At 56.1% G+C, this 19,091-nt stretch overlaps 2 protein-coding genes across 33 annotated transcripts in view; one reads left to right on the top strand and one right to left on the bottom strand.

Moving 5' to 3' along the window:
- Positions 1-19,091, bottom strand: part of TIMM17A (translocase of inner mitochondrial membrane 17A) — a 59,276-nt gene that overhangs the window by 40,008 nt on the left and 177 nt on the right. For 31 of the 32 annotated variants that reach the window (XM_050323212.1, XM_050323210.1, XM_050323209.1 and 28 more), the window contains exons 2-6: positions 15,696-15,795; positions 13,293-13,356; positions 12,144-12,272; positions 11,565-11,675; positions 10,020-10,097 (exon numbers count right to left, since the gene is read on the bottom strand). In XM_050323212.1, the coding sequence (XP_050179169.1) occupies positions 10,027-10,097; positions 11,565-11,675; positions 12,144-12,272; positions 13,293-13,356; positions 15,696-15,795 (475 nt within the window). In that variant the 3' untranslated portion in view covers positions 10,020-10,026. Of the gene's footprint in view, positions 1-9,850; positions 10,098-11,564; positions 11,676-12,143; positions 12,273-13,292; positions 13,357-15,695; positions 15,796-19,091 lie in introns of those variants that run through there. The other variant, XM_050323177.1, reaches the window with a different exon arrangement.
- Positions 2,194-8,980, top strand: ADIPOR1 (adiponectin receptor 1). The gene is made up of 8 exons (XM_050323167.1): positions 2,194-2,254; positions 2,350-2,552; positions 3,625-3,747; positions 4,806-4,977; positions 5,931-6,117; positions 6,819-7,006; positions 7,650-7,843; positions 8,246-8,980. The coding sequence occupies exons 2-8, from the start codon at positions 2,403-2,405 to the stop codon at positions 8,372-8,374; spliced, it is 1,143 nt and encodes a 380-aa protein (XP_050179124.1). The 5' UTR covers positions 2,194-2,254; positions 2,350-2,402; the 3' UTR covers positions 8,375-8,980.

The following is a 19,091-nucleotide window of genomic DNA, read 5'->3' as shown; positions in this document are numbered from 1 at the left end:
CAGCCACCCTCAAAGCCCCACACAACCACTCCCAACCATCCACAGCCACCCCAAAACCCCACAGCCACCCCAACCCTTCACAGACACCCCAAAACCCCACAGCCACCCCCCACCACTCACAGCCACCCCAACAGCCCCACAGCCACCCCAAAACCCCATACAGACACCCCAAAACCCCACACAGCTACCCCCAACAGCCCCACAGCTGCTCCAAAGCTCCCCACAGCCACCCCACAACCTCACAGCCACCCCAAACCCCCACAGAAACCCCAAAACCCCACACCCACCCCTAACCATCCAAAAAAAACCATCCCAAAACCCCCAAGAAACCCCAACCCCCGTGTCCCCTCCAACCCCCGTGTCCCCTAAAACTCCCACGTCCCCTCCCCCCGTGTCCCCCCCGCGCCCCCCTCACCTCCGGGCACAGCCCGCGGTCCCTCCGACCTTTCCCGGCCGCTCCAAACCCCGGGAAAGGCTGGAAAATCCCTGCCCCGCTCCCTCCCCCGCCGGGCCGGGCACCCCCGAGGATCCCCTTCCAGCCGTGAATGATTGATGGGGAGCAGGGAACAGGATCCCCCGGGCCGGGAACGGCGGGAGCGGGGCAGGATCGGAACCCGCGGGGAGGGGGAGCCGGGAAACACCGGGAATTCCGGGATGGGTGGGGGGGAAGAGCGGGGATTTGGGGAAAAGGGGGGGATTTAGACCTGTGAGGAGGAATTGAAACCTGTGGAGCAGGAAAGATGAGGAATTTTGGGAAATTTCAACCTGTGGAGTGGGAAAGAGAGGGAATTTTGGGAGAGACGAGGAATTGAAATCCGTGGGGAGGGAAAGAGGAGGAATTTCGGGAAAGATGAGGAATTGAAACCTGAGGGGACAGAAAGAAGAATTTAAAGCTGTGGGGAGCAATGATGGAATTTTGGGAAAGACAAGAAACTGAAACCCGTGGGGAGGGAAAGAGGAAGAATTTTGGGAAAGATGAGGGATTGAGACCTGTGGAGTGGGAAAGAAGAACTTAAAAGCTGTGGAGTGGGAAAGATGAGGAATTTTGGGAAAGACGAGGAATTTAAACCTGTGGAGTGGGAAAGAGCAGGAATATTGGGAAAGACGAGGAATTGAAATCCGTGGGGAGGGAAAGAAGAATTTAAAATGCAGGAAGGGAAAGAGGAGGAATTTCGGGAAAGACGAGGAATTGAAACCTGAGGGGACAGAAAGAAGAATTTAAAGCTGTGGGGAGGAATGATGGAATTTTGGGAAAGACAAGGAACTGAAACCTGTGGAGTGGGAAAGAAGAATTTGAAGCTGTGGAGTGGGAAAGAGGAAAAATTCTGGGAAAGACAAGGAATTTTGGGAAAGATGAGGGATGTAGACCTGTGGAGTGGGAAAGAAGAATTTAAACTGTGGGGAGGGAAAGATGGAATTTTGGGAAAGATGAGGAATTGAAACCTATAGGGAGGGAAAGATGGAATTTAAACTTGAGAGGAGGAATTTAAACCTGTGGGAAGAGAAAGATGAGGAATTTCACCCTGTGGAGTGGGAAAGATGAGGAATTTTGGGAAAGGCAAAGGATTAAAGCCTGGGAGGGTGGGGGAAAGGTGAGGAATTTTGGGAAAGATGAGGAATTTTGGGAAAGATGAGGAATTTAAACCTGCGGGGAGGAATTAGGGGTACAAAATTGAATAATTTATACAGTTAAAATTTCCCCCTTAAGGGGTAAAAAAAAAATTAAAGCTTGTAGGGGTAAAAATTTAATTGCTTTATACAATTAGATTTCCACGAACTCACTCACAAGGGGTAAACAATTAAAGATCTTAGCGGTAAAAACTGAAAGATTTTAGGGGTGAAGAATTTAACTGTTCTACACAGTTGAAGTTTCCTCCAGAAGGGTTGAACAATGAAAGCTTTCGGGGGTAAAAAAAATTCCATCTTTTAAACAGATTAAAAAATAAATCTGTTTTAACGCGCCCTCCCCGCCGCCAGGGGGCAGCCGAGCGCAAGGGCCACAAAGCCGCGCGGCGCGGCCAGAGCGCCTCCCTCTACCCCGCCAGCTGAGTGAGGCTCCACCAATCAACGCGCGCGGGGGCGGGACCACAGCGAGACAGACGGAAGGGATAGCCAATCACAGCGCTGAATGGGCGGGATCACGGAGTGACTGGCAGCGGGTGTAACCAACCAGCGCTCGGCGCTGCGGGGCGTGGCGCGGGGGGCGGGCGGGTCCCGCTGCCCTCACGGCGTCGCTCCGGGGATGTAGCGGCCGGTGAGGGGTCCGGGCCGGGCGGGGGGGACGGGGCGGCCCCGGGAGCGACCCCGGGCACGGCCCGGCCCTAACGCGGTGTGTCCCCAACCCCGCAGAGCGGCGGCAGAAAGGACGCGCACGGAGCCGCCGCGGAGCCGCCGCCGCGCCCATGGCGTCCCGAAAGGCCCCGCCCGGCGCGGGCAGCGCGGCGGCGGCTGCAGGACGGGAACGGGAGCGGGAACGGGCGCACCTGGAGCTCGCCGAGCTGGGGCCGCTCCTGGAGGAGAAGGGCGAGCGAGGAGCCGCCGGGGCCGCCAGTGTGAGGGAGCCGAGGGGAGCGGGGGGCACCGGCACCCCGGGCACACGGGAGGGACCGGGCCGGGGCGTCCTTCGGGCTGCTCCCGGCTCAGACCCGGGTGGGGATGGAACGGGATGGCCCCGGGATATCCCGGGATAGGGGTGGCCCCGGGATAGCCCCCGAGCACAGGGACAGGGGTGGCAGCGGGAGTGCCCCGGCATCGCCGTGTCCGTGGGGGGGGATCCCGGGGGGTTCCCAATGCCCCCGCAGTCCCACAGCGCTGGGAATCACATCCTAAACTCGTCCCAGCACAGCAGGAGAGCGGGACCCGCAGCGCTCCCAGCTCCAGAGGGACGGTCAAAGTTCCAGGGGGAGGGTCAGGGTTGCAGGGGGAGGGTCAGGGTTCCGGGGGGAGGGTCAGAGTTCCCGGGGGAGGGTCAGGGTTCCCGATCGGGGTTCCCGGGAGAAGGGTCGGTTTTCCCGGTGGGGTTTCCCGGGATCAGGGTGGGATTTCCTGGCCGGGCCGATCCAGCGCTGGTTGCAGGGATGCAAATCCCGCCGTAATCCCGCCTTCCGACAAGGAAAAGCCGGGATTAGCCCGCCCGGGATGGGTCAGGAGTTGCATAAGTGGGGGGTGACCCCGAGTCCTGCCTGACCCCCGCCGGGGGGGATGGACCCTCCAGAGCTCCCAGGGGCTGGAATGGCTCGTCTTCCAGGGGCAGGAACGATTCCCTCCTGGAAGGAAGAATGATTCCCGGGGAAGGAATGATTTGTTTCCCAGGGGCAGGAATGATTCCCTCCTGGAGGCAAAACTGATTCTCAAGGCCAGGAGTGAATCCCTCCTGGAAGCAGGATTGATTCCCAAGGCCAGGGTGATTCCCTCCTGGAAGCAGGATTGATTCCCGAGCCCAGGATGACTCCCAAGCCCAGGGTGATTCCCAAGGCCAGGATGATTCCCAATCCCAGGGTGATTCCCAAGGCCTGGGTGATTCCCGAGCCCAGGGTGATTCCCAATTCCAGGGTGATTCTTGAGCCCAGGGTGATTCCCGAGGTCGGGATGATTCCCAATCCCAGAGTGATTCCCTCCCCGCAGGCAGAGGAGCCGCCGTGCCCGGCAGCGCGGGAGGAGGAGGAGGAGGAGGAGGTGGTCCGGGTGCTGACCCTGCCCCTGCAGGCCCACCATGCCATGGAAAAGATGGAAGAGTTCGTGTACAAGGTACTGGAATGCCCAGGGATCCCCCATCCCTGGGTTTGGAGCACATTCCCCCATCCCAGGGCTGGGATGTGTCGCCGTGTCCAGATAAAGCTCCGCACGGGCACAGTGGGATCCAGCCCTGCTGGGCTGCTCCCAGAGATCCCCTGGGAATGCTGTGGGAAGGGGATGGTTGGGATGGGGGGAAACCAGGCTGGATGAGTGCTGGGAGCAATCCCAGTGTCCCTGTGGGGCTGGCTGGGACTGGGAGTCACCCCATCCCAGTGGCTCCAGCACAGCCCAGGGACAGCCTGGGAATGGGAATTCCCAGTGCAGGGAACAGATCTGGGGGTGTGGAAGGGTTAAAGCTGAGGGTGGGAATTGTTCCTGGATCCCTGGGGGGGCTGGGAATAAACCTGTGGGAGGCCCAGGGATTACTCCCTGGAGGGAACTGGGAATCACTCCCTAGGGGGAGCTGGGAATCGCTTACATTGGGTGGGAGCTGGGAATCACTCCCTGGGGGACCAGGAATCACTCCCTGGGGAACTGGGAACCCCTCCCTGTGCTCTGTGGGGTGGGGTGTGGGAACAGATGTGGGGATGGCTGTGGGCTGGGATGCAGGGATGGCTGTGGGGTGCACTTTAGGGTGGGCTGCAGGGAGGGCTGTAGGGATGGCTGTGGGGTGGGATGTAGAGAGGGATGCAGGGTGGCTGCAGGGTGGGCTGTGGGGTGGCTGAAGGGATGGCTGTGGGGTGCACTGTGGGGTGACTGCAGGGTGGCTGTAGGGTGGCTGTGGTGTGGCTGCAGGGTGGCTCTGGGGTGCACTGTGGGGTGGGTTGTGGGGTGGCTGCAGGGTGCTCTGGGGTGCACTGTGGGGGTGTCTGTGGGGTGGGATGCAGGGTGGCTCTGGGGTGCACTGTGGGGTGGGTTGTGGGGTGGCTGCAGGGTGGCTCTGGGGTGCACTGTGGGGTGGGCTGTGGGGTGTGCTATGGGGTGGCTCTGGGCAGTGCTCCCCGTTCCCGGGAGGGTTCCTCCCCCAGCATTCCTGGGCTGTGTTCCATGGCATGCCGGGCTCTGTGCAGGTGTGGGAGGGGCGCTGGCGGGTGATCCCCTACGAGGTGCTGCCCGACTGGCTCAAGGACAACGATTACCTCCTGCACGGCCACCGACCCCCCATGCCCTCCTTCCGCGCCTGCTTCCGCAGCATCTTCCGCATCCACACCGAGACCGGCAACATCTGGACACACCTGCTGGGTGACTGGGGGGGACAGGGCCTGGGGGGTCCTGGGGGTCCTGAGCACACACAGAGCTCCCAGAGCCCCCCTGGTGGGGCTCAACTCCTGCTCCACAGTGGGATGGGGAAAACTGGGAAAAATGGGAAATCTCCAAGGATGTTCCTCTGAAATCACCCCAGAGGAGACCACGGAGATGCTCCCAGGGCTGTGGAGCCAGGCTGGGAGAGCTGGGAATGTTCCCCTGGAGAAGGGAAGGCTCCAGGGACACCTTGGAGCCCCTGCCAGAGCCTGAAGGGGCTCCAGGAGAGCTGGAGAGGGACTGGGGACAAGGGATGGAGGGACAGGACACAGGGAATGGCTTCCCACTGCCAGAGGGAGGGTTAGAGGGGATACTGGGGAGGAATTGCTGGCTGGGAGGGTGGGGAGGGGCTGGGATGGAATTCCCAGGGGATTCCCCATCCCTGGAAGTGCCCAAGGCCAGGCTGGAGCAGCCTGGGATGGTGGGAAGTGTGCCTGCCCAGGGGAGGGGTGGGATGGGATGGGCTTTGATGTCCCTCCAGCCCAAACAATCCTGGGATTCCATGATCCCAGGAAACACAGGGATGCTCTTTGCCCTGACCCTGCCCTTGGAGCCACCTCTGCCTCAGCCCAGCACCCTGTGCCAGGCCTGGCCCTCAGGATGTGTCCTAAACTCCTCTGGGACACATCCAGGACCCCCTGGGACACATTCTGAGCTCCCCTGGGACACATCCTGAGCTCCCCTGGGACACATCCTGAGCTCCCCTGGGACACATCCTGAGCTCCCCTGGGGCACATCCTGAGCTCCCCTGGGGCACATCCTGAGCTCCCCTGGGGCACATCCAGGATCCCCTGGGACACATCCTGCTCTCCTGGGGTACATCCAGCTCATCCCACATCCCTCTCCCCTGTCCCCCACACCGTTCCTGCCGTGCTGATCCCGGCTGCCCGCAGGGTTCGTGCTGTTCCTGTGCCTGGGCATCCTGACCATGCTGCGGCCCAACATGTACTTCATGGCGCCGCTGCAGGAGAAGGTCGTGTTCGGGATGTTCTTCCTGGGGGCCGTGCTCTGCCTCAGCTTCTCCTGGCTCTTCCACACCGTCTACTGCCACTCCGAGAAGGTTTCCCGCACCTTCTCCAAGTGAGCTCCTCCCCTTCCCGAGGGTGGGAGCCCCAGGGGGAGGGATGGTCACCCCCTCCAGATGGGAACGGGGAATCTGCCCTGGGAGCACCCGGAATCTGCTGCATCAGATGCGGTGGGAAAGGTGTGGGAGCCTTCAGCTCCCACGGGAACAGCCTGTGCTCCCAAGGGAATAGGATCCTGGTCCTCAAGGGAATAGGATCCTGTGCTCCCAAGGGAATAGGATCCTGGTTCCCAAAGGAACAGTCTGTGCTCCCAAGGGAATAGGATCCTGTGTTCCCAAGGGAACAGTGTCTGTGTTCCCAAGGGAACAGTGTCTGTAATCCCAAGGAACAGGCTCTATAATCCCAGGGAACAGGCTCCTAATCCCAGGGAACAGGCTCTGTAATCCCCTGGAATGGGCTCCATAATCCCAGGGAACAGGCTCAGTGAGTCCCCACTCCCCCAGGCTATTCCCGGCATTCCCGGGCTCTGTTGTGCTGGGAATGCCACCCATCCCTCAGCACCCCTCCCAGATCCCATGGAGTGTCCTGCTGTTCCCTGGGGACACCTTTCAGCTGGGATGGGCCCTCGGAGCAGGATCCCAAATCCACGTGCCCGGGGTTGGAGTCTCCAGATTCCTCATTCCCCCCATCCCAGTGGGACCCCCCCCATTCCGGGGAGTTGCCACCCGAGGATGTGGGGGCTGTGTGCCATTCCAGGTTGGATTATTCGGGAATTGCACTGCTGATCATGGGCAGCTTCGTCCCGTGGCTCTACTACTCCTTCTACTGCTCCCCCCAGCCGAGACTCATCTACCTCTCCATCGTCTGTGTCCTGGGAATCTCCGCCATCATCGTGGCACAGTGGGACCGGTTCGCCACCCCCAAGCACCGGCAGACACGGGCAGGTGGGAATGGGGGGAAATGGGGATGGGAATGGGGAAATTGGGAATGGGGGAGTGGGGAATGGGGGGTGGGGAAATGGGGAAATTTTGGGGGAAACTGGGGGGAAAAGGGAGGGATTGGAGGGGAATTGGGGAAATTTTGTGGGGGAAATGGGGAAATTTTGGGGGAAATTGGGGAAGATGGAGGGACTGGGGAGCTCTGGATCCCTGTTTGGGGAAGGATCAGTGCCAGGAGCAGTGGCCAAGGACAGGGAGCATTTGGGCAAGTTCAGGAAGAGTTTGGAGAAGTTCAGGGAGTGTTTGGGGAAGTTTGAGGAACATTTGGCCAAGTTCCAGGAACGTTTGGCCAAGGCTCTCAGGGACAGGGTGGGCTCCTTGGGGCTAGTCCTGTGCAGGGTCTGGAGCTGCACTTCCTCCTGGAGTAAATCCAAGGAGCACCTGGAGAAGCTCAAGGAGAGTTTGGGGAAGTTGGAGGAGCATTTGGAGCAGTCCAGGAGCGTTTGGAAATGTTTGAGGAGCGTTTGGAGCAGTTCAGGAGCGTTTGGAGCAGTTCAGGAGCGTTGGGCCAGGGCTCTGCTGGCAGGGTGGGGTTGGGGAGCAGCCCCCCCGTTCCAGGGCTGTCCCTGAGGCCGCTCTGGGCTCACAGGGGTGTTCCTGGGGCTGGGGCTGAGCGGGGTGGTGCCCACCATGCACTTCACCATCGCCGAGGGCTTCGTGAAGGCCACCACGGTGGGGCAGATGGGCTGGTTCTTCCTCATGGCCGTCATGTACATCACGGGCGCCGCGCTCTACGCTGCCCGCATCCCAGAGCGCTTCTTCCCGGGAAAGTTCGACATCTGGGTGAGCCGGGGGGATGGGAGGCACAGGGGGGTAGAGGGGGGCACAGGAGGGAACACGGGGGGTGAGGAGGGGGTGGGACACAGGGGGAGTTGGGGACAGTGCTGGGAGAGCAGGATGGGACAGTCATGGGGCGGTGAGGAGCTCCTGGTGCCACCTGTGCGCCCTGGCCATGTGTCACCACAGTCCCTGTGCCCCCTGTCCCTGTGCCAGTCCCAGAGCAGTGAGGAGGAGAAGGAGTTCCTGTTTCTGTGCCCCATCTCGGGGAGATCCCACATGGAGAAGTCAGGGGAGAACGGAGGAAATTGGGGGAAAATGGGGGGATTTGGAGCAGAAAATGTGGAAAGGTTAAACTGGGGCAAGAAGGGGGGGTTTGCTCTGCTCTAAAGGGCTCCTCCCCCCCAGTTCCAGTCCCATCAGATCTTCCACGTGCTGGTGGTGGCCGCGGCCTTCGTGCACTTCTACGGGGTGTCCAACCTGCAGGAGTTCCGCTACGGGCTCGAGGGGGGCTGCACGGACGACTCCCTGCTCTGAGGCACCGCCTGCTTTTAGCCCGAGCTGTCCTCAAGTGCTTTTTAAACTCTTTTTGTCTCTGCTCAAACCCAAGGAAGACTCAAAAACCGGGTGTGGGGGTCGCTGGTGGGGGTTTTTTTGTTGTTCTTTGGGGTTTGTGTTTTGTTTTTTTATTTTAAAAAGAAATGGAGAAAAATCCTTTAGGAAAGTTGTTGACCAAATCTCCACCCCCTCCCCCCAGCGGGGGCTGGGGGGGTTTGGGGGCTCCCCCCAGGCCAGGTTTTGCTGCACTGGGGTGTCCCCAGCACAGGGAGCAGCTGCTGCTCCTGCACAGCCGAGCACATCCCGCTCCTCACCCCCCCACATATCCCCCCGGGAATTCTGCAGCTCCCGGGGCACAAAGTGTGTAATTTAAGATGTTGGAATTGTCCTTTTTTTTTTTTTTTTTTCCGGTTTTGTTTTTCTTTTTTTTTTCCTTGACCATGTAAAGAGAAAGGAGAGGATATTTAATATTTAAACCGAGCTTTAAAGGCGCTCCCTCGGCCGGGGAGGGGAAGGGCGGGGCTGGTCGGAGGGAATTAGAGCTGCTGTAGCCGAGAGAAAATAAAGGTCACTGGTCCAGTGTCACCAGGGCTGGCACTTTGTCACCTTCCTGAGCCATCTCTTGGGGTGGGGGGGGGCTCTGGCACCCCAGAGTGGGGCAGTGGGGTCTGCACTGAGCCAATAAACCGGGATTAATGGGAATTCTGGGGGTTGTGGTGGAGGACAGGCTGGGAAAACCCCCCTGTCTGGGGCAGCTCTGGGGGGGAATTCCCTCTGGGATGGGGGGCAGGAGGTGGCACAGCCCAGGCAGGGCCCTGATGGGGGCTCAGTAAAGCCCAGCTCAGGCAGCTGAAGGTCCCTGCTTGTGCCAGGGCTGAGGGACAAGCGTGGGCATCACGGCCACCCCTGTCCCTGTGCCACCCAGGCTGAGCCCAGCTGATCCTGTATCCCTGCCCCAGCTCCAGGGGGTGAGGCCCAAGCCCTGGAGTCCTGGGCTGGCTGTGGGACAGGCAGGAGGGAGGGAATGTCTCTTTGGAGGCCCCGGGCTGAGCAGGATGTCACATCTTTGTCCAACCCTCTGCCAATGTTCCCAGGCTCAAACCCCACTCCCGGTGGGGCTTTGACTCTGTTTGCTCCTCCCTGGGCAGAGGAGAAGCCCCAAAGTGGCTCAGATGTTCCTCGAGGCTTCCAGGATGTCCCAGCCCCCAGCAAGGACCAGCAGGGACCTCCTGGAACGGCACCGGGAAAGCTGCCCGGGCAGGGGGAAGGGCCCGGAGCAGGTGCCGGGATTGGGATCCCGGGGGAAGCCGGGGCTCTGCTGGGATGAGGGTGCAACCCTTCCCCCTCCAGCCCCACCCCAAATCCAGGCTAAAACTTCAGCTGCAGGTGCCACATCCCAGAGGAGACTCCAGGGCTTTCACTCCAGCGTCCCAAGGATGACAAAACTCCACGTGCTCCTCGTCTCAAACCTCCCTGTAATTCCACCCCACACGGAACATTCCAGACGGGAATAAATAGATTTGTCATCTCCTAAAAGTTCTCCTGAGCTCTGGGAAGTGCTGCAGGTGCTCCTGGAAGGGGGGGGAGAGGGACATCCCATCCCGGAGCTCCTGGATGGGATGGGATGTCCCTCACTGGTACTGTTGGTAGTTGCTGAACGGGGCGGGCTGGAGCTGGGAGGGATCCTCGGACAACTGCGGGCCTGGAGAGGGAGAGGAGAAGGCAAATCAATCCCAGAAGGCAGGAGATTCCTCCTGCAAACAGTTCAGGTAAATCCCCCTTGGAATTCATCACCAATCCCAGCGTGGTTTGGGTTTCACAGGAAGTTTCAGAAGTTTCCTGGAATGGTTTGGGCTGGATGGACCTTCAATCCCATCCCATTCCAGCCCCTGCCCTGGGCAGGGACACCTCCCACCATCCCAGGCTGCTCCAGCCTGGCCTTGGGCACTCCAGGGATGGGGAATCCCCTGGGAATTCCAGCCCAGCCCCTCCACACCCTCCCAGCCAACAATTCCCTCCCAATCTCCCATCTCTCCCTCCCTCTGGCAATGGGAAGCCATTCCCTGTGTCCTGTCCCTCCATCCCTTGTCCCCAGTCCCTCTCCAGCTCTCCTGGAGCCCCTTCAGGCCCTGGAAGGGGCTCCAAGGTGTCCCTGGAGCCTTCCCTTCTCCAGGGGAACGTTCCCAGCTCTCCCAGCCTGGCTCCAGAGCACCTTTTGGCAATCCAGGGAAGGTTCTGGAAGCCCAGGGAAGGTCGTGGCAGGCAGGGGGTGTGTGGGCAGCCCAGGTGAAGGGCTGATAAGGGCCAGGCAGACACAGATAACCCATTTCCAGGAAGGCTGGTTTGGTTTTTTTTTTCCTGAACTGCTTCAAACCCCACATTCCTTTTTTTTTCTGAGTAAAACAGGAGGTGGGCTGTCAGTGGAGTTGGTGACTGTGGAAAATCCTAAATCTCTCTGTCAGAGAATCCCAGGATGGTTTGGGTTGGAGGGACCTTAAAGCCCATCCGGTCCCACCCCTGCCCTGGGGTTGCTCATCCAACATGAATGGTTTGGGTTCTTCCCAAAATAAGGTGGAGCATTTCTGCTGGGAGAGCTGGGAACGTTCCCCTGGAGAAGGGAAGGCTCCAGGGACACCTTGGAGCCCCTGCCAGGGCCTGAAGGGGCTCCAGGAGAGCTGGAGAGGGACTGGGGACAAGGCCTGGAGGGACAGGACACAGGGAATGGCTTCCCAGTGCCAGAGGGTGAGATGGGATACTGGGAAGGAAGGTCAGGTTGGACGGGGCTTGGAGCAACCCGGAAGGATGGGATGATATCCTGGGGCTGGGATGATATCCCGGGGATGGGATGATATCCCGGGGATGGGATGATATCCCGGGGATGGGATGATATCCCGGGGATGGGATGATATCCCGGGGATGGGATGATATCCCGGGGATGGGATGATATCCTGGGGCTGGGATATCCCGGGGATGGGATGATATCCCGGGGATGGGATGATATCCTGGGGCTGGGATATCCCGGGGATGGGATGATATCCTGGGGATGGGATGATATCCCAGGGGTCTCCTTGGCTTCCCAGAGCCCCCGGAGCTGCTGCATTCCCTGTGGGATGAGCAGGGGCCCAGTAGCAGAGCCGGTCTGGGAATCCCCCCCGTGCTGGCTCCTCACCGTTGGGGAACTGGGTGGAGGCAAATCTGGTCAGCAGAATTCCAGCTCCTTCGATGAGGGCCAGGAGGATCCCCCCCATGGCAGCAGAGCCCACCATGGCCACGGGCCCGTCTGGAGAGGGAACACAAACACACCTTGGAATTCTCGGCTGCCTCGGCTTCCACAGCAGAAATTCCCAAAATCCTGGGCTGGGCTGGGAGGGACCTCAAATCCCATCCCATCCCACCCCATCCCTGGGCAGGGACACCTCCCCCCATCCCAGGATGCTCCAGCCCTGGCCTTGGACACTCCCAGGGATGGGGCATCCCCTGGGAATTCCAGTCCAGCCCCTCCCCACCCTCCCTGGGCATTGTCACCTCTCCCAAAAGCTGACTCAGCAACTTCCCATCCACTAAGGGGCTCGCTAAGGGATAATTCCAGGAACTCCAGGAACCTTTGGGACCTCAGAATTCCCCTCCTAAGGGAAGTCTGGGGTGATTTTCCAGTGGGAAGCAGATCCCAATGGGGGGTGTCCCACGCTCTGCTCTGGAATGTCTGGGGGTTTCCAGGGATTTGGGATGGGTTTTCCCGGGTTCTTACTCCGTGCAGCCAGGATGGCTCCGGTCAGGGCTCCGCTGGTGATGGAATTCCAGGGATCCTCCTTGCCCCGCACTCGGACCATGCTGCAGTCGATCATGGAGAACAGCCCCCCCCACACGGCAAAGCTGCCTGCGAGGACAGGGAGGGAGACTGGGAATGCTGCCCGGGAAACTGGGAATGCTGCCCTGGGAAACTGGGAATGCTGCCCCAGGAAACAGGGAATGCTGCCCCAACCCACCCAGAGCAGCTGAAATCAGAGCAAAGGGGAAATTCCCACCCTGTCATTCCAGGGATCACTCAAACGTGGAAATTTAAATGAAATCCAAATTAATTCATTGCATTAAGTTAAATTAATTTGTCAAATTAAATTTCCACACCTAGGGTTTGAAGTGAAATTTAAATAATTTCATTAAATTCATTCATTTAATTTAATAAACTAAATTTCCAAACTTGGGAATTTAAATGCAATTCAAATTAATTCACCCCATTGATTAAATTAAATTAATTTAATAAATTAAATTTCCAAACTTGGGTATTTAAAGGGAATTGAAATTAATTATTAAATGAACTCATTTAATTTAATAAATTAAATTCCTGAACTTGGGAATTTAAATAAAATGTAAATCAATTTGTTAAATTAATTTAATTCCCGGGGAAACCAGGGAATGGATTAAATTAATTATTAATTATTTATTATTTAATATTGATTATTATTTATTAACTCTGTACTAGTTAATAATGCATTAAATGAAATCATTACATTATTTTAAATTAATTATTTAAATTCCCAAACTTGAGAATTTAAATGGAATTTAAATCAATTAATTAAATTAATTCATTGAGAAACCAGGTAACGAATTAAATTAATCACATTAGTTTAAAAGTAATTATTATTAATCAATTATATATTAAGTAATAACCACTTAATTTAATAAATTAAATTTCCAAACTTCAGAATTTAAATGAAAATTAAACTAACTCATTAAATTAATTTAACTTAATGAACTAAATTTCCAAACTTGGGAATTTAAATGAAAATTAAATTCACTCCTTGAATTAATTTAATTTCATCAATCCAGTTCCCACGCTCAGCTATTCCAGTGCCATCCCCATAACCCCACTCAACAATTTCACTTCATCCCCCGGTACCTCCGAGCTGAGGTGCTCTGGTCCTGATGGCCGTGAGGCTGCCCCGCAGCCGGTGGGACACGCCCTGGAACAAGGGAAACCAGCTCAGTGAGACACTGAAATCCTAACTCAAACCCAACACTGACAGCCCAACCTAAACCCCCTGGAACGAGGGAAATCATCTACAGTGAGACACTGAAATCCCAAACCAAACACTGACATCACAACCCCAACTGCCTGGAACGAGGGAAATCATCTACAGTGAGACACTGACAGCCCAACCCAAACCAAACACTGAAATCCCAACCCCAACCCCCTGGAATGGGGTAAATCATCTGCAGTGAGACACTGAAATCCTAACCCAAACACTGACATCACAACCCCAACTGCCTGGAACGAGGGAAATCATCTACAGTGAGACACTGAAATCCTAACCCAAACACTGACATCACAACCCCAACTGCCTGGAACGAGGGAAATCATCTACAGTGAGACACTGAAATCCCAACCCCAACCCCCTGGAATGAGGGAAATCATCTACAGTGAGACACTGACAGCCCAACCCAAACCAAACACTGAAATCCCAACCCCAACCCCCTGGAATGGGGTAAATCATCTGCAGTGAGACACTGAAATCCCAGCCTAAACCAACCCAAACTGCCTGGAATGAGGAAAATCATCTGCAGTGAGACACTGACAGCCCAAACCCCTGAAACCAGGGAAATCACCTCCAGGGAGACACTGAAATCCCAACTCCAACCCCCTGGAATGAGGGAATTCATCTCCAGTGAAATACTGAAATCCCAGCCCAAACCCCCTGGAACGAGGGAAACCATCTCCAGTGAGACACTGACAGCCCAACCTAAACCAAACACTGAAATCCCAACCCCAACTGCCTGGAACGAGGGAAACCATCTCAGTGAGACAATGACAGCCCAGCCCAAAACCCCTGGAATGGGGTAAATCATCTCCAGTGAGACACTGACAGTCCAGCCCAAATCTCACCTCAAACCAAACACTGACATCCCAAACCCAAACCCCCTGCAAAAGGGAAATCACCTCCAATAAAAAACACTGACAGCCCAACCCAGACCTGACCTCAAACAGAGCACTGATATCCCAAACCCAAACCCCCTGGAATGAGGGAAATCACTTCAAACCAAGCACTGACAGCCCAACCCCAACCCAGACCTCACCTCAAAGCACTGAAATCCCAACCCAAACCCCCCTGGAATGGGGGAAATCATCTGCAGTGAGACACTGACAGCCCAACCTAAACCAAACACTGACAGCCCAGCCTAAACCCCCTGGAATGAGGGAAATTGGTAATGAAATGGTAATAAAAATTGTAAGGATTAAACAAAAATGATAATAAAATTAAATAAAAATTGGTAATGAAACGGTAATAAAAATGGTAAGGATTAAATAAATATTGTTAATGAAATGGTAACAAAAATGGTAAGGATTAAATAAAGAAGGGTAATAAAATGGTAATAAAATGGTAAGGATTAAATAAAAAATGGTACTAATTAAATAAAAAAAATTATAAAATGGTAAGGATTAAATAAAAATTTGTTAATAAAATATTAATAAAAATGGTAAGGATTAAATGCTATTAATGAAATTTAACAAAAATTGAAAGGATTAAATAAAAAATGGTAATAAATTGTTAATAAAAAGGTAAGGATTAAATTAAAAATGGTAAAAATGGTAAGGATTAAATTAAATATTATGGTAAAATGGTAAGGATTAAATAAAAATTGGTAATAAAATGGTAATAAAAATGGTAATGATTAAATTAAAAATGGTGATTAAATGGTAAGAATTAAATAAAAATGGTAATAATGTAAAGATTAAATAAAAACTGTTAATAAAATGGTAATAAAAAATGCAAGGATCAAATAAAAATGGTAATGAAATGGTAATAAAATTAAATTAAGATCGTTAATAAAATATTAATAAAAATGGTAAGGATTAAATATTGTTCATGAAATGTAACAAAAATGGCAATGATTAAATAAAAAATGGTGATAAAATGGTAATGACTAAATAAAAATGCCTAATAAAATGGTAACAAATGGTAAGGATTAAATAAAAATGGTGATGAAATGTAAGGATTAAATAAAAAATGGTGGTAAAATGGTAAGGATTAAATTAAATATTATGGTAAAATGGTAAGGATTAAATAAAAAATGGTGATAAAACGTAAGGATTAAATTAAAAATGGTGATAAAATGTAAAGATTAAATCAAACAAACTGGTCCTGATTAACCAAGGGCTAATTAAGAGGGGCAGAGCTCTGAGCTCGAGGTGTTTGGTCAGCCCCATTCCCTGCTGTTCCTCCTTCCCGGGGCTCCCCCATTCCCATTCCCATTCCCACTCCCATTCCCACTCCCACTCCCGGGAAGGCCGGGCCGGACTCACCATGGGGGAGTTTCGGAAGCCCTTGATGGCCTGGAAGATCCCCCCTCCGATGGCCCCCATGGTGAAGGCACCTCCACAGTCATCCACGATCCGCCAGGGGCTGCGGGGACAGCACACAGGGATGGCACATTCCAGCCGGGAACGGGCTGGGATCGCACATTCCAGCCGGGAACGGGCTGGGATCGCACATTCCAGCCAGGAACGGGCTGGCACGGGGCAAACACAGCCACCCACGGGGCTGCACGGCCCCACTCCCACAGAAAACTGGGATACTGTGGGAAAACCTGGGATACTGCAGGAAACTCAGGAATACTGCACGAAAATCCAGGGAATACTGCAGGAAAATCCAGGGAATACTGCAGGAAAATCCAGGGAATACTGCAGGAAACCAACCCATGGGGGCTGCACTGACCCACTCCCACAGAAAACAGGGAGACTGCAGGAAACTCAGGGAATCCTGCAGGAAACTCAGGGAATCCTACAGGAAACTCAGGGAATCCTACAGGAAAACCCAGGAATCCTGCAGGAAACCCAGGGAATCCTGCAGGAAACCAACCCAACTCGGCCATCTCATCCCCCTTCCCAACGTTCCCAGAGCGGGAAGGATCCAACCCAGAGAGTTCCTTCCCACACTCCTGGACATTCCCACGCTGCCCACACAGGACAGAGCGGGATTTCCATCCTGGAAAAGTGCAGAATTCCAGCTCTGCCCTCCTCCCATGGCATCCCCTGATCCCACTCCTGTCTTTCATCCGTATCCAAATGTTCCAGCCCAGCACCAGGGATTTGACTCCTGCGCTGCCAAGAGTCGGGAAAGGCGGGAAAAATCAGCTTCCACCCCTGGCAGGATCCAGGATTCCTGGCTTCTCTGGGAATGGGGGAGTGCCTGAGGATCCCCACAGTCCATGAGGACATGGAACCCCCCTCCTCCTGACAGAGCACCCCAAGGGGCAGGGGGAGAGAGAGGGGAGGGGCTGGGAATGAGGGGCTGAGGATGAGGGGGAGTGACTGGGAGTGAGGGGGGAACTGGGAATGAGGGGGGAACTGGGAATGAGGGGGGAACTGGGGACAGAGGGCCTGAGCATTGGGAGGGTCTGTGGATGAGTGGGGGCTAAGGATGAGGACGGGGTGACTGAGCATGAGGGGGAAATTAAGGATAGAGAGCCTGAGGATTAGGAGGCTCTAGATGCGGGAAGGCTGTGGATGAGGGAAGGCCCTGGATGAGGGAAGGCCCTGGATGAGGGAAGGCCCTGGATAAGGGAAGGCCCTGGATAAGGGAAGGCCTTGGATGAGGAGGGGCTGAGGATGAGGAGGGGCTGTGGCTGAAGGGGACTGAGGATGGGGGGTGGTCTGTGCATGAGGGAAGGCTGTGGATGAGGAGGGGCTGTGGATGAGGGGAGGCTGTGGATGAGGAGGGGCTGAGGATGAGGGGAGGCCCTGGCTGAGGGGGTTTGTGGATGAGGGAAGGCCCTTGATGAGGAGGGGGCTGAGGATGAAGGGAGTCCCAGGATGAGGGGCTTTGTGGATGAGGGAAGGCTGAGGAGTGACAAACCCCTCCTCTGTCCCATCCCCCCTGTGCTGCAGACTTTGACTTTGTCCCAGGGTGTTTTCCCCCAGAACACCCCTCTGACTCGCAGCCCCTCCTCCCCCTCCTGTCCATGGCCTCCTCTGGCATCTCCCCCTGCCTGCACCCCCACCCAGGGCACTGCTGTGGGCACAGGGGACACTTGGCTTGTCCCCAGTGCCACCCCCACCCGGATCCCATCCCCACCCCATGGATTTGATCCTTCCTCCCGTTCTGCCCCTGTGCCCTGCTCTCATCCCCCCTCACAACCCCCACCTCCCTGACTGAATTCAGTAATTCAGTTTATTTCCCTTCCTCTCCCACAAAGGGGCCAGAGCAGGAGGAAAGAGATGATTCCATTATTAATTTACCACTTCTCTCCAAGCCTACTGTTCCAGTCCGTTGTCTCCCTGGCTCTGCAGGGAGGGGATCTGGGGGATGAGGTTGGGTTCCTGCTCCTCAGGGCTTATCCCAGGAAAGGGGTGAACCCTCCCAGCCCCAGGGAATCCTGCAGCTCTCCAAAGAGCTGGAAAACCACCGGGATCAGGGGCTGGATAAACAAAAGGGGCCTTTTCTCCACAGGGGAGCAGCCTGAGCCCAGGAAGAGCAGCTGCTGGGGTTGGATAAAGGGACAGGACATGGGGTTTGGAGTCCCCATCCCTGCAGGTGTCCAAGGATGTGGCACTCCCTGCTCTGGGCTGGGAGGGCTTTTTCAGGCTCAGGGATTGTGGGATGAGCTGGAGCCCACGGCAGAATATCAATAAACAAATCATTTCACTCATGTGCCAGAATTTGTGCTGTGGAGAAAGTTAACACGTGGTAACAGAGTGGCTGGCAAAGTTTGGGAAAAGCCTCAGGAACAGCCCCAGGTCTCTGTTTGCAGAGCTGAGCACAACCACGGAATTCCAGACTGGTTTGGGTGAGAAGGGACCTTAAATCCCATCCAGTCCCACCCCCTGGTGTGGGCAGGGACACCTCCCACAGACCAGGTGGCTCCAGACCTTCAGAGATGGGGCATCCCCTGGGAATCCCATCCTAGCCCCTCCCAGGGAAGGATTTCTTCCCAGTATCCCATCAAACCCTCCCTCTGGCAGTGGGAAGCCATTCCCCTCGTCCTGTCCCTCCACCCCTCGTCCCAGGTCCCTCCCCACGCTGATAAAGCTGCTCAGGACTCTCTAACCCTGAGCCCGAGCCCGCATTTAAATCCTTTAGTACTGCAAATAAAACCCCTGAGTTGCCACTCACGTGGCTGTGAAAGTCCACATGGACAGCCCTGAACTGCCGGGGGGGCTGGGGGGGCTGAGGGTGAGAGGGGGGTCTGCGGCTGAGAGAAGGCTGAGGGAGCAGGGACTGACGGGGGAAGGCTGGGGGAGGCTGAGGGGGCTGTGGATGAAGGAGTGGACTGAGGAAGAAAAGGGGGTTGTGGATGCAAGGGGTGAGGATGAGGAGGGCACTGAGCCCCAGGAGCCGCGGGAAGGCCGGGGGAGGTGCTGAGGGAGCTGTGGATGCAGGGGTGAGGATGAGGAGGGCACTGAGCCCCAGGAGCCGCGGGAAGGCCGGGGGAGGTGCCGGGGAGGGCGCAGGGCCCGCAGCCCCGCCCGCCGCGGCCCCCACAGGCCCCTGAGCCGCCCGGGCCGCGGTCCCGCCGCTTCCCCGGGCAGCTCCGGGTGCTCCGCTAGGCTCGGCACCGGCGGGCTCCGACCTGCCCGGCCCCGCGGCCGCCGCCGCCTCCCTCAGGGGGCCCGGCCAAGGTCACACCCGCCCCCACCGCAGCGAGCGGCTCCTGCCCCTTCCCGGGCCCGACCCCACTCCCGGGCCGGCTCGTGATCCCA

Source organism: Myiozetetes cayanensis, unplaced genomic scaffold (genome assembly GCF_022539395.1).
Source record: "Myiozetetes cayanensis isolate MyiCay16 unplaced genomic scaffold, myiCay2020 scf29, whole genome shotgun sequence".
Taxonomy (NCBI): domain Eukaryota; kingdom Metazoa; phylum Chordata; class Aves; order Passeriformes; family Tyrannidae; genus Myiozetetes; species Myiozetetes cayanensis.
The sequence above is the reverse complement of the archived record's forward strand: the minus strand, read 5'-3'. Positions and strand labels throughout refer to the sequence as shown.